We start from the raw sequence: 16,096 nt of genomic DNA on the forward strand, positions 1-16,096 counted from the left end.
GCGGTTCAAACCGCACCGCACCGCGATATTATAAAATATATATATTATATATATATATATATATATCAATCTACATTATAATTCCTGAAGCCTCTTTCCAATAGTACTAACAAGTGCCTAAATAACTACCCTCCTAAGTCTGCTTATTTACAAAACTGCCATTCATTTCATGCAGCAACAACAGACGACGCGTGGCGGCATCTAATGTTTAAAAAGAATGGCACGTGAGGTAGTTAATGTTTACTGTACGGTTATTACATATACAGCTTCTCCGCGAAGCTTTCTCCCAGCTGCCAGGACAAAAACCACCTGCAATCACAAATACTTTTCAATATATTAACAATTCAAATTTGAAATCACTTACCAACACTTTCTTTCTCTGCCGGCTACAGGCATCTCTGCAATCACTTTGATTTGTAAATTAGGCGTCTTGAACACACTTCCCTGGGCTTTGTTGCAATATAGGCTTCGAAAAAGAAGAGATTACTGCTCCTTCAATGAATTAATTCAGTGCTCCTCAGCTCTTTTTGCAAGAGAAGGTATTTTCTTTTTCCCAATATCTCCCCTTTCTAAGTTTGTGGAATCGTTAGGTGAATGTTAATTGCATGCTTTCAAAGTGTTTGATAGAAGTCCCGACACATTTGAATCTTTTGTATTTGTTTTCAATTTATTTTAGTTTCTGAGCTGCTCCAACTTGAGGTACAATCCTCGCTTTCTATCCGGTTTTATATATTTTTATCCCATTTTGTTCGATAGTTTAATTTCCTGTCTGTGTTTTCTGTGTTTCACATTTCGTGTTTTTGCCGATTTATTTTGTTTTCTGATCTATGTTGTTTCTTTCTTCGACTACTACTGTTATGTCGTTTATTGTAATTGTTGGTTATGACGGCTGATTTTAATTATTTTTTTTATGTTGACATGGTGTTATATTAGCAGACTGTGAGAAGCTGAAAATTATATACTCCTTGGTCCTTAGAGTAGAAAGAGGGGAATGGATTATCTTGGAAGATACCTGAATTTGTTGGAAACTGGACAAATATCAAGAGATTGTACTATCTGTTGTTTATGCTTCACTTTGTTTCAATTTGGATATTATTCTATTGAAATTATAAGAACCATACTTCCATATACCATTCGTTTAATTCTGAAAGTTTGTCGTAGGGACTTGCAGGGCACGTGAATGAGTGGTCATTTTGCCATCTCCCTTTTCAATAATCTTGAACTCATGTGAGTATAGAGCAAATAATTAAAGATGTTTTATAACTTCATAATCTTTATAGTTTATTTATAATCTAGAACTCATATGAGTATAGAACTCATTTATCAGATTACCTATTGTCATTTTAATGCAGGAAACCTAGGAGACATTAAACCGACTATTAGCCTGAATTATATCAGATGAACTATATGAGGTTAGGCGGTTGGCATATTCATCAAATTTTAAATATCAGATGAATATAAATAATGTCAGTAGCTTAATAATAAGTTTACTGAGTAGATACCAGTCATTGAGGAGAAGTTGTGGGTTCGATGAACAGAAAGCAAATCCTGACGGTGAAGAACGTTTACACAGTTTTGAAACTTTTGAGCAGGTTTGCCACTGATGCTCAGGTTTGTTAAAACCTTTTATGGTTGCTGTTTATTACTTCATTTAATGCACTATCGAATGATCTTTTCAGTGCACCGATGGACTTAATAAGGACCAAATTTTGTGGAAAAATACGATGATTCACCACCTCATCCGCTGTTACACATATAATTGGAAAAACATCACTTTCTGTACTTTCTGCGTTTAAGTGTCCTGTATGTCCTCAACTAAAAATCATTTTAATGGAGGATACAAAGCAGGCCTTATACCCGTCTATTAATCTTAAGATTTGTCGAAACAATCGATATCTCTTTATATTATAAATCCACCATTGGATTTGTCCGTTGAACAATGTCTTGGTTGGTCCATTGATAAACGAATAGTAAACATGAATTGTTAACATCTATAAAGGAAGCTTTTTTGGTTCTGTAAACCGATGTCTTATATTTATCAGCTTGATAGTTAAATTATTGTTGATTGTGGAGATGACTGGATGTTGTATGCGCACACTGAGGTTGGCAAAATGGTATGTTCTCTTAGTCTTACTTCTGCCACTTTTATTGGCACAGAAATACAAGCTTCTAAATCAGGATGAGCGCCCCTGGATTTGTGAAAGAGCCAACTGTTGTTGTGGGTGAACGTGAAAAAGCGGCTGTTCTTAAAGAATATGACAACAATTTACCCGATTTAGGCCTCAGAGATCAAGAATCTGACCAGGATTTCGTGTCCATCTGCAAGGTCAGTCTTTCAGTCATCTTATATGTACAGTTGTCCTTGAATTTTGTTAGTATGATTTTATATTATAGATTCTCTCAAGTGAACAATAATTAAAGTGTGTGTTTTGCGATTGTCTTGATTAGAGCAAGGAGTTAAATTAAATAGTAGTACTTAATTTCTTATTACATATAGGTATAAAAATAATAATAAGTGCATATTATTTTTTAATGTTTGGTTTGTTTGGTCGGAGCTTTATGATAGGACAAATGGACTTCTGTCCAGTAAGTCAAGTCAACCATGTATATATGATTTTATGCTCTCTCTGTGTTGGATGTCTTACACAATTTTTGTTATTGTTGATAATTGCATGTGTGCCTAATTACTACATGAAGCTAATCATCTTCAAAAATGCAAAAAAAAGAGCAGGAGATAAATTGAGGGATAAATTTAGGAGTGGTTTTAGATAGAAATTGAAAGGAGGGATAAATGCCAACAATGATGTGCTTATTATAAAGAGCATAATTTTTTGCTTTGGATATAGAGGGTGCTTTCGGAGATTTTAGTCACTTCCAGGAAGCAACATGATCACCTTTTTTGTAAGTCCTTGGCCTGTTATTTAGATATACTATGCATGTGCCGAGAGGAATGCGGATCAAATCAAAATCTTGGTGTTCTGTTGGTTTATTTGAGACTATACATTTTTACTTATGTTTGCTCTACACATACATCCATTAGTAACAAAAAAAGTCTGGCCTTCATTTTAGTCTATAAACGATCCATTCTTTAATATTATATGTTCCCTAAGTATCATTTTTTTCACTTACTTAATTGAGCAAGTTGTTGGAGTTAGAAATTCTGCTTCTTTTGAGCTGGGAGTGGGAGTTGGCGTTCTATCTAGATTGTTGTATGATGTTTGCTATATTTTACATACTATCAACACTTTTGCAGAAGACTCTACGAAATAATCCACCTGTTGTTGCTTCCGTAGTTAGTAAGGGAATTGATTTGTCTTATTACATCATGGGGCTCTAACACTAAATTTGCTCTGATTTACTCTGTAATGTATTAGTTATAACAGGCAATTTATGAAAATGTGATGCTGATATGGTTGCTTTATTTGTGACAATGTATTATGCTGCACTAGATCTTTTTGTCTCAGATGGTTGGTTTTATGATTCAATTCCTTTCAGTTCTTTCTCTGAGCAATATCATTCCACATTGTTGCTAGGCTTTCATAGGCTTAAGAGCTCTCTTTGGCTACATCAGCTAGCTCCTGGAGGTGCATATCTTGCTGTGAAGCCTATGAACTTGGATATTAGTGCTACTGCAATTTTGTGTTCAAATATGTTTAGAAAATCTAACAAGTCATTGTAACTGATTTATGTGAGTCGCTATGTATTTAAAGTTAGTGAAATATGTTTATCATATATGTACTATTAAACTGTATCCGGACAAGAATGAGTCCTATTTTTGTTTAAATTTGATTTTCATGGTTTATTTTACTAGGTGTCAAATTACATAGTTAAATCGATCTATTTAGAGCGAAAAGTTATCCAAATTTATTTCGAGGCTTCTCTTATATTTGTTGTTAAAGCCATTTATTTTTTCTAATTAAATTATAAGCCTCACAGTACTCCTTTTAAATTAACCAAAAAAATGTGACCACTCCTTTATTGGAAACAAAAATTATAACCTCCACAATTCTTCTTTTCTAAATTAAATAACAAGATCAATATTGAATTAAAAATAAAATCTTATTTTTAATTCACTTTCATTTTATCAATATAGAGAATTTAAGAAAAGAACAAAAAGTTTATCCAATTATATTTTTATTGTTTGAATATGTCGGGTTCAAGGTCTTGCATACGGGAAGTTTTTTTAAAATTGTAATTTTAACTGTAAAGAAAACTATAAATAAAATTTTGTTTACATACAATGGATATAAACTTACTCAACCGTGTACAAATCCATTTTAGGTAAATATCAAATAATAGTTGTTGAAGATAAAAATAATAATATAATTTATTTTAATTGTTGAAAATACTAAGATATAGAATTCGATATTTCACCGAAGGCCTTAATTATAATTTTATAATTAAGGCCAGGCCTTAATTATAAAATTTAATCCTCTATACAAGGGCTTCTCTTATATTTTGTGGCTAAAGATTTTTCTATTAAATCATTTGCACCGTTTCGAAAATAAAAATCATATGCTCGGTAATGTCTTTTGATAGTGATTTTTACAAAATTTGAGTGGAATTATTACAATTCACATAATTCTGGCATATAACATAAAAATAAGTGAATATTCCATTACTTAAAACATCAGAAGTGGTGTCATTCATCATACAAAATGATTAAACAGTGCAGAAAATATATTGGATTTTTTTCATTTTTTTTTATTTTTACCGAAAAATATATATTGGATTTCATATCTTAAAATAATAATTTATGTGTGTCCAGAAGATCTCTCATTATTTTATTAACCAAAATAATTGAAGAAAAATAAAAATTATAGAAAATATAATATTAATAATCAGATATAGTCGACGTAGATGATACTAATACTCGAATAAATATTATGACTCATACGTTTAAAAATTATTTTTCAATTCAATTATTTGTCATAAAATTTACAAATTTAAATTTTAATAATTTTCTAATCTAAAATCAATTATTTTTCTTTAACTATTTTCAATATAAACCTTAAAATTGAAAAAAAAAACATTCTTAACTGCAAAAAAGGTAGAAAAATTATTTAGAAATTAAATAGTAAGTGTATTAACTTAATAAAAATATTAAATAATTTTTATTAGTAAGAGAGAAAACAATTGTAATGTGACTAAAATAGATGGGGATTCAATATCAATGAGATGAACTTTCAGCATCTCCAACCATGAAAAACCCTTAGCTAAAAGTCTAGGTGGCTTTTTGAAATTAAAAAATTTACCTAATACCCACAAAAAACACCACTCCAACCATAGCAAGCCATTGTCTATAATTATAGCCATTCCCCTCTGGATGGTTATATTTGTCGAACCACTACATATTTGTAGTGAATTCCACGTCATCCCCCGCAATTTATTTTCCTCTTTCCCGCTGATTACATATTAAACTGATATATTCTATTTATAACAATCTAAATATTAATAACATACTATTTTTAAATTATATCCAACCAATATAGCCAATACCATTGAAGCAAAATGTCTCACAAGTTCAGCAAATTTTATATAATGTCTTACAGATCCAATATAGCCAACGATTATAGCCAACGCCATTGGAGATGCTCTTATGTGAAGCTGTAAAACTTTTAAATTTGGGGTGCTCGAAAATTTGGAGCCCTGCGGTGCACACCTCAATAACCGATCCCGATTAAATTAAACAGGTTAAGAGCATCTCCAACGGCGTTGGCTATAATCGTTGGCTAAATTGAACGTGTAAGACATTATGTAAAATTTGCTGAACCTGTAAGACATTGTACTTCAATGATATTGGCTATATTGGTTGGCTATAATTTAAAAATAGAATGTTATTATTTTAATTTGTTAAAATAGAATATATCAGTTTAATATGGTAATAAATGATGTGCAATCATCCTACAGATTTCTTACAGACGGGTAGAGGTTCGACAAATATAGCCATGAGCCATCCATAGGAGGTTGGCTAAAATTATAGACAACAGCGTGAGTACAATTTTTTCAACATGTTGACTAAATTTTTTATATTTGGAATGCCAACTTTTTTTTAACCAAGGGGTTTGTATGGTTAGAGATGCTCTAAGGGATTTCTTTTTTGTCCCATCTGCCTTGATATCTAAATACGAATAGTACTATCTAACATATATCCACAGCGCGCATGAACAACAGAGTCCTCCGATGAATGCAAAAACATTTGCTTTTATGGAGATTGAAGAAAGTATTAGGTAATAATGATTAAATATGAGTGAGTTAAAATTTTTCATGAAGAAGATAATAGGAAAAGATGATCAACAAATGAAATCAACATTCTTTTCAAAACATGTGGGTTAGATTTTTAGTTAAAATAGTTAGAATTAGAATGGAATAACTGAAGAAATGAAAATTATAAACAATTTCACTAATCACTCGCAATTTATAATACAAATTTCAATCCATTTTCCCCTCATTACATTCCATGAAGTGAACACAACCTAAGAATTAAAGTTATGGCGACGAGAAATCATACTATAGCATAGAGTGTTATCAGCAAAATATTGATTTAGAAAAGATTGATCAGAAATATGTTAGTTGTATAATTCGATAATTTCAGTTAGTTTGGTGGAATATATTAAAAATAATTTATTTAAATATAAATTTATAGGTGTTAATAAATAGAATTCGAGGTATTACCGTAGGCGATGCCGAGAAGCTGTTGAAACTATAATTATATTTTTGTTATAATGTGATTTACATATATCACATTAATTAATAGTATCTTATTAATTTGATTCTTAGAATCATTTTTCTTCACAGCTAAGTTTATAAACATTCATATTTATGAATTGATATTTCATTTTTTGTAATCATTATATCACATTTTTCAGTGTATTATGTATTTATTTTTTTAATAAATAATTTAAATTTTAAAAAGATCTACACCACGGACATAAATACTAAGAAATGATAATTTTTTTGGAGAACAACTTTCATTTTTTATTTTGAAATAATTTGATCATTTAAAGCATTCATTTCTTGGAAAAGATGTTGGGGGAGCTCCTCCTCGATTCTTTCAAGATCATTTGAGGCAGTTTGCGAACAAACTGCGGGAAATTTGTGATGAGAACGTTAAGAAAAATATCAAACTGTACTCACCAACAAACATTTGCTGGGGATGAAGTTGGACAACACGAACCAACCAGAAGAACTCATGGAATCTACCAATACTTGCCCAACTGAAGCAATCACATCAGACTATCATCATCAAGTCTAGCGGATAACAATTTAGACTCCTCAGCCATTAGTCAAAGAGTGTAATTGGTTTACTAACACTTTTGATCAGTCCATCGCTCAATGGATATAGTTTTATTTGAAACAATGGTGTCAAAAATCGTGTGTAATACTTTTGCAAGTTGCAACTCTGTCGTTGGATAAACTTATTAGCTATTTTATTATCAGTCAGTTTATGTATGTTTTTTCTCTTAACAAATATATTATCTTTAATATAGCCCAGCGGAGCGGGCAACAATACTAGTATATATATATATTAGTGTGTGTGTATATATATTAATGTGTGTCAAATAAAATTATATTATATACATATATATTATTTATAATTATGTTACATATATTTGTTAAATCTTTTCAAATAATAGTTAATTATTATTTTATCAATCTCGCATTACTATTATAACAAATTTGTATGAAATGATTATATTATTATAATATGTCTCTTTGTAGTTAGTACTCATATTTACATTTTTGTTTGTGTTTTTTAGTAGTTGTAGTTTTGAAATGATAATTATCATATAAATTCATTACAAGAAAAAATTTTAATTATTATATATTTAAATTTTATTTCGAACTTCAACTTAAAATATTTATTCTTAAGCGTACAAACCGCACAAACCGCACCGCACCGCACCGCATTTTCGTGGTGCGGTTTACGCAGTTTTTATGCTAGCGTGGTGCGGTTGCGGTTTGAGTTTTTAACCAAACCGCATGCGCGGTTTGGTTTGCGGTTTTAACAAAAAACCGCACCGCCCGCACCGCGATCACCCCTAGATGGAACCACGGGCTGAGCAAACCGTTTGCTCACCTCTGCATGCAACTATGCAAGTATACAAGTGATATCTTTTGCACTAAAAACGATGGTAACATTCAAAAGGCTTGCAAGTTGATAAATGGGATAAATATCAAGTTGGTGACTCGTTTCGTCCAAATGTATCAATTGAGTGACTGATTCCTAAATTGACTCAAATGAGCCACTCATTAGAAAAATTTGTATCAAAAATATCACTCTTTCGTTAGTCGAAATTTTAAAAGTACTATATATTGAGTTTCGCACATTTTTTATGAATGGTATTACATCTAAATGGAAGATTCGGAGTTCTAGTATTTTAGATAATATTTCTAGATTTTTAAAAATTTATCTCCTATATATTTTTATTTAAATCAAATAAAACAATCAAAAAATTAAAAATAAATAGTTGATAAAATTTTAAAAATCTAAAAATATTAGCAAAAATAGTAGGACTCGGAATCTTTCATTTGGATGTAATGCCATTCATAAAAAATGTGTGAAACTCAATATATAATATTTTCAAAATTTCGACTAACGATAGAGTAATATTTTTGATACAAATTTTTCTAATGAGTGTCTAATTTGAGTCAATTTGGAAATCAGTCGCTCAATTGATACATTTGGACGAAACGAGTCACCAACTTCATATTTATCCCGTTGATAAATATGCAGCGGGTTAGTGATAACCGTAGGAAGAATCGAGAAATGTATCTCCATTTCTGGCCTTTTCCCTGTGAAGCTTCACGCGTTACATGCATCATATCATCCCCAATGCTGTTATCTGAATTAGTTAACGAGTGTTAGGTGCACAAATTTTTCTGTACAAAATTTGACAATCGATGTGGTAGGTTTTAATTGGGATTATTATGTAAATACATGGATCTATTCCAATTAAAACCCATCATATGTCATTATATATAAATTTTTTTATATGCCTCAAACATTTTCCTTGGTTAATTAAAATATTATATAGAGTTGTTTGGATGAGTTTAAAATGAGTGCTTCTAGAAGTTGGAAGAAATTGAGACTTATAACTGATTAAAGTGTTTGGAAAATAAGTACTACCTCCATCTCATATAAATATATAATGTGTCCTGTTTTGATTATTAAGAGGACAATTTGACCAAAGTTTGACCATTAATTTAAGAAAATTTATTAATTATTTCAAAAATCTGAAAAATGGATATTGAAGGGGATTAGATATACATTTTAATAAATTTTTTTTTAATCTTTTTAAATTGGATAGTATGTGTAATTGTGGTCAAAATTTAGTCAACTTAACTTTTCAATAGTCAAAACAAGACACATAATATGAGATGAAGAGAGTAAAATTTATGAAACAAAAGTTAGTGTTCTCAACTTCTTATAAGTATCTATGGAATTTTTACACTAACGGTACGAATAAGTGATTCTAACAAAAATCGGACTTTTAAGCCTGGGCCAAATACCCCATAATAATAATTAATTAATTATATTATAAATAATGAAAAAATAATTTTTTTCAAATTAAAAACAATATATTATTATCATCATGGCGGAGACATACTTTTCCCATCTTTTCCGCCAAGCCTGGTCTCCACATTTCACATGACCTTGTTACCGTGAAGTGTGAAGTTGAATCTATAAACTTCTAGGGCATCCCAAATGAAAAAAGAGTGTCAAGTTCATTGAATAGCTCATACAATACAATCCAGGTAGCACGTGACCAAATTTAATCAGATTAAATAGCATCACAATATTTCAATTTCGACATTTAAAAAAACAATAATAGAGGCCATCACATGCATGCTCTGCATCCAGCTCTTTCTACTAAATTTACCATCCCCTTTCCCTCCAATTTATAGTAAACTCCATCACTTCCCTCCACATGCACACTCTCCCAAATTACACACTTCATTCTGCAATAAACCCCCACGTTCTTCTGACAATCCCTCTAATTTGCTTCACGCAAGCTGTTTCTATTTCTCAATTTAATTCTATTCGTACGCAAGTTTTATTGTTCGTGGTATGAGTATTTATTAACACAATCTACCGCTCTTTTTCTTTCTCTACAAGCCACCACCACCAAAACACACACACACACACTATACACACAATGTCTGTGACGAAACGACATCCCACGAGCTCACAGTCCGATCTCAAGAACCGAGTCATTACTTGCATCAACAAGCTCTCCGATCGAGACACGCTCGCCGTGGCAACTACCGAGTTGGAGTCCATCGCTAAATCACTGAGTCATGACTCGTTCTCTCCGTTTCTCAACTGCCTCTCCACCACCGACTCTTCCGAGAAATCTCCGGTTCGTAAACAATGTGTACGCCTTTTAGGTCTTCTGTCGACTTCGCACGGCGACAATCTCTCTCCGCATCTCTCCAAGATGCTGGCTGCCGTTGTACGCCGTCTCCGCGACTCTGACTCCGCCGTGCGCGTCGCCTGCGTCGCCGCTGTTTCTGCTATGGCTTCGGAGATCACTAAACCGCCGTTTTCGTCGCTCTCGAAACCGCTAATTGACGCGATTTTGCACGAGCAGGACTCTAATTTGCAAACTGGTTCGGCGTTGTGTTTAGCGGCGGCGATTGAGGCGGCGCCGGATCCTGAGCCGCTTCAGTTGCAGAAGTTGCTGCCGAAGCTGTTGAAATTGAGTAAGAGTGATGGTTTTAGAGCCAAAGCTGCGCTTCTGTCGGTGATTGGGAGTGTTGTGAGTGCTGGCGGTGCGCAAAGTTCGGGCGTGTTGAAGTGCTTGATTCAGTGTTTGGTTGAATTTTTGAGTAGTGAGGATTGGGCGGTGAGGAAGGCAGCTGCGGAGGCCTTGTTGAAATTGGCTATGACTGAGAAGTGTTGTTTGCTTGAGTATAAGTCTTCTTGTTTAACTTCTTTGGAGAGTCGAAGATTCGATAAGGTATATTATTGATTAGTAGCGTTTCGCGTATTGTATTAATGTTTTTATGAAATTTTGTGTTCTTATATTCTGATTTTTTTGATGTTTTGTTGTAGGTGAAGGTGGTTCGTGACACAATGAATCAGGCATGGGAGTCGTGGAAGACGATCAGCAGTGAAGAGGATTTATTGTCGCCACAACTGTCTAGAGGTAATGAATTTTTTCACTGTATATGTACAAGTCTGTTTAACTGAAGATAATATTATTTGTGATTTCAGTAGTTTAAGATATTATATTTTGAGTGCTTTTACTCAGTCCTTTAAGGCATGTCTTGTTTGTTTTTGAGGGTGATTTCAGTATTTACAAAACATTTAGCTGTATTTTTGGTTTTGCTGGGAATTTGCCATTGGCCAGAGGTTCCTAAATTTTATGAAGTTGGAGTGGGAATAGGCATCAAGTTTTTGGTGGTGTAATTTGAATCTAATAATAATTGAGTTATTTTTATAAGGAAAAAGGTATGAGTAGGACAAAGACGCATTAGATATTTCAATGTTTATGTGGTTTGTTATAATTAATCATTTTAGACTTCTATTAACTTGGGTAAAAGGCTGCGAGTTTTCTTCTATTAATGAAGCAAGTGATATCTTATTCACTTTTCCATGTCCTGCTAAAACTAATAATGTATTCATCATATATTCAACTACTAAATATTGTAAAACATACAGTATGAAAGCTTCCGCGTTTTGGGAAATCGAGTATCTAAGCCCTCTTTATACTTATACCTTTTCTGCAGATAATAAAGTTAACCATATTAATGGAAACTAATTATTTAAAATTAAGGATCTGAAGAGACAATCAGAGGCATTACATTGCCATTTTCAAATTTGATTTTTTCCCCTTGTAGTTGCTTCTTGAGAAAAGAGTTCGTTCTCTATTTGTTTCCAAATTTGTTATGAACAAGTAAATTGTCATTTCTACCTTATAATTTGCTGCTCGTTTCATCCAGGGAACTGCAGTGAATTAAACTCATCTCCTGTTAGCGAAGGCCCTCGCCAGATCGAAATTGAAACTCACAAAGCAAAGAAAATCATCCCCAGAAACCAGTTGCCACCATCTGATGTTACCCTGAAGCCTATTGCTTCAAAGACTAGCCAGAGCAAACCAAAACTGCAATTCAAGAAAACCTCGGATCATAAAACTGAAATTGCTGAACCCCAGCAAACCAATTTGAAAGTGGTTTCTGGAGATGAATCAAGGATAATTGACACTACATCTCCGGGTTCGGTAGATGATGGATGCTGCAGGATTGTAAAGCAGGACGCAAAACGAGTCCTCTTTAGAAAAAGCCATGTTGAGAAATCTCATAAAGTTGGTAGTTTGAGATCCATGTCTCGTGTAGTTCCGTGCATTGAGAATGAAACTTTTGAGCCTAATGGATTTGATGAATTTGCTTACGAAGATAGTTATAAAAACCACAAAGAGGCGGAGAATCTATCCCTGATCCAAGAACAGCTTTTGCATATTGAAAATCAACAATCCAGTCTTTTTGCCCTTCTCCAGGTATGTTACTGAATAGTATCACTGTGTAAGGTGCTAACTATTTTTTAGCTGCAAGCCTGCAACAAATGGTCTATTATGATGCATGTGTGATCTTTCTTCTTCAGATACTATGCTGTTTGCATATCCTACAGACCTACAGTTCTCATCTGTTTGCTGCGACATTTTTATGTGAAACTAATTGCGTTGCTATGCAGAGCATACAAATATGACTATAAAATATTGGTCTACTGAACACTCTGCCCACAAATTAGAGTTTTAGGTTGCTATCTGTTCTAATTACTGTTCCATAGTTCCTAGAGGATAAGGGTTATTTGGTATATAATCTCTCCCTTAATATATCTGGCCAGCATTATTTCCCTTGGAGTATTTTGGTTATTATTTTATGTCTAGTTAAATTGTAGATAAAAAGAACTTTGTGTCTTATTTTATACTTCCCAGACCTAATTTAAACCTTTGATAATGCTAGATAATGGTTTGATGCAACTGATTTAGTTGGCCATAATGTGCATTACTATTTGTTGCCTGATAAAGGAATGACGAATCTGACAGTTGCTTGTTCTTTTTTGTAAATGATTTCAGAGGTACATTGGCAGTTCTCAAAGCGGAATGAACTCTTTAGAGACACGTGTAAGTGGCCTGGAGATGGCACTGGATGAAATATCTCAAAATATAGCAGTATCAAGTGGAAATGTATCAGACACGGACTCTGCAGGAAACACTTGTTGCATGCTGCCCCGTGCAGAATTTTTGAGTCCAAAGTTTTGGAGGAAAACGGAAGGGCAATATTCGTCTTCCAGAGTATCTTTCTCCGGAAGAAAGCAATTACCATATGTTGTATCCGACTTGCCAAATAAAGATGCTGATGCCGAAAAAGTTAAACAAGATAATTCCAGGAATCAGCAGCAGAACAGAAATAATTATCCCAGGCCTAGTAGAATTCCAAGAAATATAATAGTTTCTGGTTGTGGTGAGCTTGATGGGGGCTCAGTTGAAAATTTTGCACGGTATTAAAACTAGAGTAAGTAAATATCAGTTCTTTCTTTTACTCAGTTCTGGTATTATACTATTTTCTCAGTCTCTTGAACTAACTAGAGTTTCGGCCTTTCACTAATCCTCTTTGGAATGAGTTCTAGCTGCCAGTTCTTGCATTAAATAATAATATATGACTTGAACTTTTGGCCAACTCACAGATTATTATATACATCAGATCTGGGTTGAAGTTGTGTTAGGGGTGGCAATTTCGGGTAACGGGTCGTGTTCGTGTTAGCAATCGGGTCGATTTCGGGTCAAGCTAAAATCACTTAAAATTGAATAAAACTGAAAATTGAAGTTACTAGAAATGAAATTCTGATTTCGGGTCATTTCGGGTCCATTTCGGGTCGATCGGGTGATTTTCGGGTCACTTTCGGGTTTCTGTCTCAGTAAATCGGGTTTCGGGTTGGGTCGGGTTCGTGTCGGGTTTCGGGTCGTGTCTGAGATTGCCACCCCTAAGTTGTGTATCAGCCTCGGCAGGGAGAGTAGTAAAATGATGTTATGTCACATGTAAAACTACAAGGAGGAGCTCGATGCTTATGGTGTTTGATTAAGATCTTGATGCAAGAACTAAGCCACTTATTATGCATTCTGGCACTCACAGAGTCGCAGGCTTTTTTTTCCTGAGGACATAGGTGGTTTGTGATTTGTATGGAACGGTCTTGTATAGTTTTCTTAGTCATTTCTCTGTTACTCTGTACATGTTTCAAGTTTTCCCTCTATAGTTGAGACAGGGTGGCATTGGAAATCCATGTAGTGGCGTCCCGAGCAAAAGAACTGTATCAACTAGTCTGGTAGTATCAAAACAAACTTAATTACTACTACTAGATGGCAGAGTCTAGAGTGGTAGGTTGATAGTCCTGGTCTTGAACTAGTAGGATGTAGTCATTATATCTAATATCTATCGAAATTATGAGAGTAGTAACGAAAAATAGTGATATATGCATAAAATTGAATATAAAATTTTATAAAATATTTTTTAGTTATGCTATCTATGTGAATAAGTAGGATTACAAAGATTCTGGATCCAATTTTGTTATATGAAATATTTTTCAAATTGTAATTGCCGTGGAAAAAGAATAAAGATGTGGCGACATACATAGATGATTCCTTGGTCCCTCGTACTCAATTTAATACCAATGGGTCCATTTTCGAACATGGCAGTGGTCCGGTCAAATGAATTACATATCCACCGCGGAAAGCCCCTTGCTTTTGTCAATGGAATCTTTGGGCACACTCATTATTATATGATTAACCCTTCTGTCAAATAGGCCCTGGGAGGAAAACAACACCTCCGTTCCCTTTCAAATGATCTTTAGGTTCTTACACGTATTTGACGCAGAACAAGAATTAGCAAATGAATACATGCAACTATGCAACTTATAAGTTATAACTGCAAAAAATGGAACAGAGGATTTCATTTCTAATGAATACGCATTGTTTCTTCAAGAAATTCGTATTCTGTTTATTTCTTTTAAAATTTTTTGGGGGTTAATTCGTGAATTGTAGTCCGTAGGTTTAAAATTTGTGTGATGGTCTGGATGGCTCGTGGCTATAGTGTGTACAAAGGTTGATGAAAAAGATTGGCGAACGAGTCTCATACTCTCATTATCAATGACCTAACTCCTGCTACATGTTGCTATCTATGCATAAAGCTTGTGAGTAGATTCAAGAAATATCTTCTGTAGTTATCAAGTTATGCGGGTCAGGAATCACCTCTGCAGCTCTGCTTCGTCTGTTTTCAAGTGCAATACTGTGCTAGTTTCATTTTTCTTGCTTTGCTCACTTCCACTCTTAAATTTCCAAATTTAATTGCATGCGTGCCATAACCCTGCCAGGTACAAGCTGCTGCTCTTCTTACATAAGTTTCTTTAAACTACAGTTATATAATTATCTTCTAACCTTTACTTCTGTGTAGTTTCGAATGAACGGCCATTCCCATATTTCAATAAGAAACATCTCTTCTCAGTGCTCATGGTTCCTCGTCTCCCTCTCCGAACATGGGTCACAATACCAATACGAAACAGAGTAGTTGTGTATTGCTTGATGCTAGCAAGTTGAAACATACATGTGTATAGAAGTTGGGTTATTTAGATCAGTCGTACCCTTATTAAGCACCTAACAATCTGCTTAGAAGATTTAGTTGTAGTCTCCTCGCCTCATATTTATCAACAACAAATGTTAAGTTAGTCATTTTGCACTTACCGAATAAGATTGTATTGTAATTAATACTCCCTCCGTCCCTTTTTACATGTCCACTTTGAAAAAGAAAATTGTCCCAAATTACTTGTCCACTTCTTTTTTCAAAGCAACTTTTTGTATGTTTTTTCAAAAAATAACAACTTCCAATGTTTGACTAGCATATATATATACACAACTCTATCTAATTCATTACATTTATTAGGGATATGTATGAAAACAAGATATTCAACTAACATTTTCTTAAGATGCGTTATTTTTTCAAAAGGGACAAGTAAAAGGGGACGGAGGGAGTAATACCGAAAAACGTATGAATTTGTGATAAACATAATTACAATTAATATGATCATACCAAACTTAAA

At 33.6% G+C, this 16,096-nt stretch overlaps 1 protein-coding gene and 1 long non-coding RNA gene across 6 annotated transcripts; both read left to right on the forward strand.

Annotated features, from left to right (window-relative positions):
* Window positions 1-231: 231 nt before the first annotated feature.
* Window positions 232-3,807, forward strand: LOC108209826 (uncharacterized). Of its 4 annotated transcripts, XR_001804715.2 has the most exons (7): window positions 232-539; window positions 937-1,049; window positions 1,162-1,227; window positions 1,353-1,412; window positions 1,499-1,611; window positions 2,158-2,326; window positions 3,534-3,807. It is a non-coding gene; the product is annotated as an uncharacterized LOC108209826 (long non-coding RNA). The 4 variants fall into 4 exon arrangements; XR_001804713.2 differs by having other exon boundaries at window positions 934-1,227; XR_001804712.2 differs by having other exon boundaries at window positions 937-1,227; window positions 3,496-3,807.
* A 6,052-nt stretch (window positions 3,808-9,859) lies between these two features.
* LOC108192505 (TORTIFOLIA1-like protein 4) lies at window positions 9,860-15,785 on the forward strand. 2 transcript variants are annotated; one of them, XM_017372741.2, is made up of 5 exons: window positions 9,860-10,964; window positions 11,060-11,153; window positions 11,950-12,503; window positions 13,083-13,521; window positions 13,694-15,785. In XM_017372741.2, exons 1-4 carry the CDS (start codon window positions 10,161-10,163, stop codon window positions 13,512-13,514), a joined length of 1,884 nt encoding a protein of 627 aa, XP_017228230.1. In that variant the 5' UTR covers window positions 9,860-10,160; the 3' UTR covers window positions 13,515-13,521; window positions 13,694-15,785. The 2 variants fall into 2 exon arrangements, with proteins under 2 accessions (XP_017228230.1, XP_063943926.1); XM_064087856.1 differs by having other exon boundaries at window positions 13,711-13,729.
* The last annotated feature ends 311 nt before the right edge of the window (window positions 15,786-16,096 follow it).

Source organism: Daucus carota, chromosome 2 (assembly GCF_001625215.2).
Source record: "Daucus carota subsp. sativus chromosome 2, DH1 v3.0, whole genome shotgun sequence".
Lineage (NCBI taxonomy): Eukaryota > Viridiplantae > Streptophyta > Magnoliopsida > Apiales > Apiaceae > Daucus > Daucus carota.

Excerpts from the sequence above, each read along its gene's own strand:
- LOC108192505 (XM_017372741.2), top strand. The coding sequence starts at position 10,161 with ATGTCTGTGACGAAACGACATCCCACGAGCTCACAGTCCGATCTCAAG. Across the intron at positions 11,154-11,949 it reads GTCGCCACAACTGTCTAGAG|GGAACTGCAGTGAATTAAAC; the intron begins GTAATGAATTTT and ends CGTTTCATCCAG. Across the intron at positions 12,504-13,082 it reads GTCTTTTTGCCCTTCTCCAG|AGGTACATTGGCAGTTCTCA; the intron begins GTATGTTACTGA and ends AAATGATTTCAG.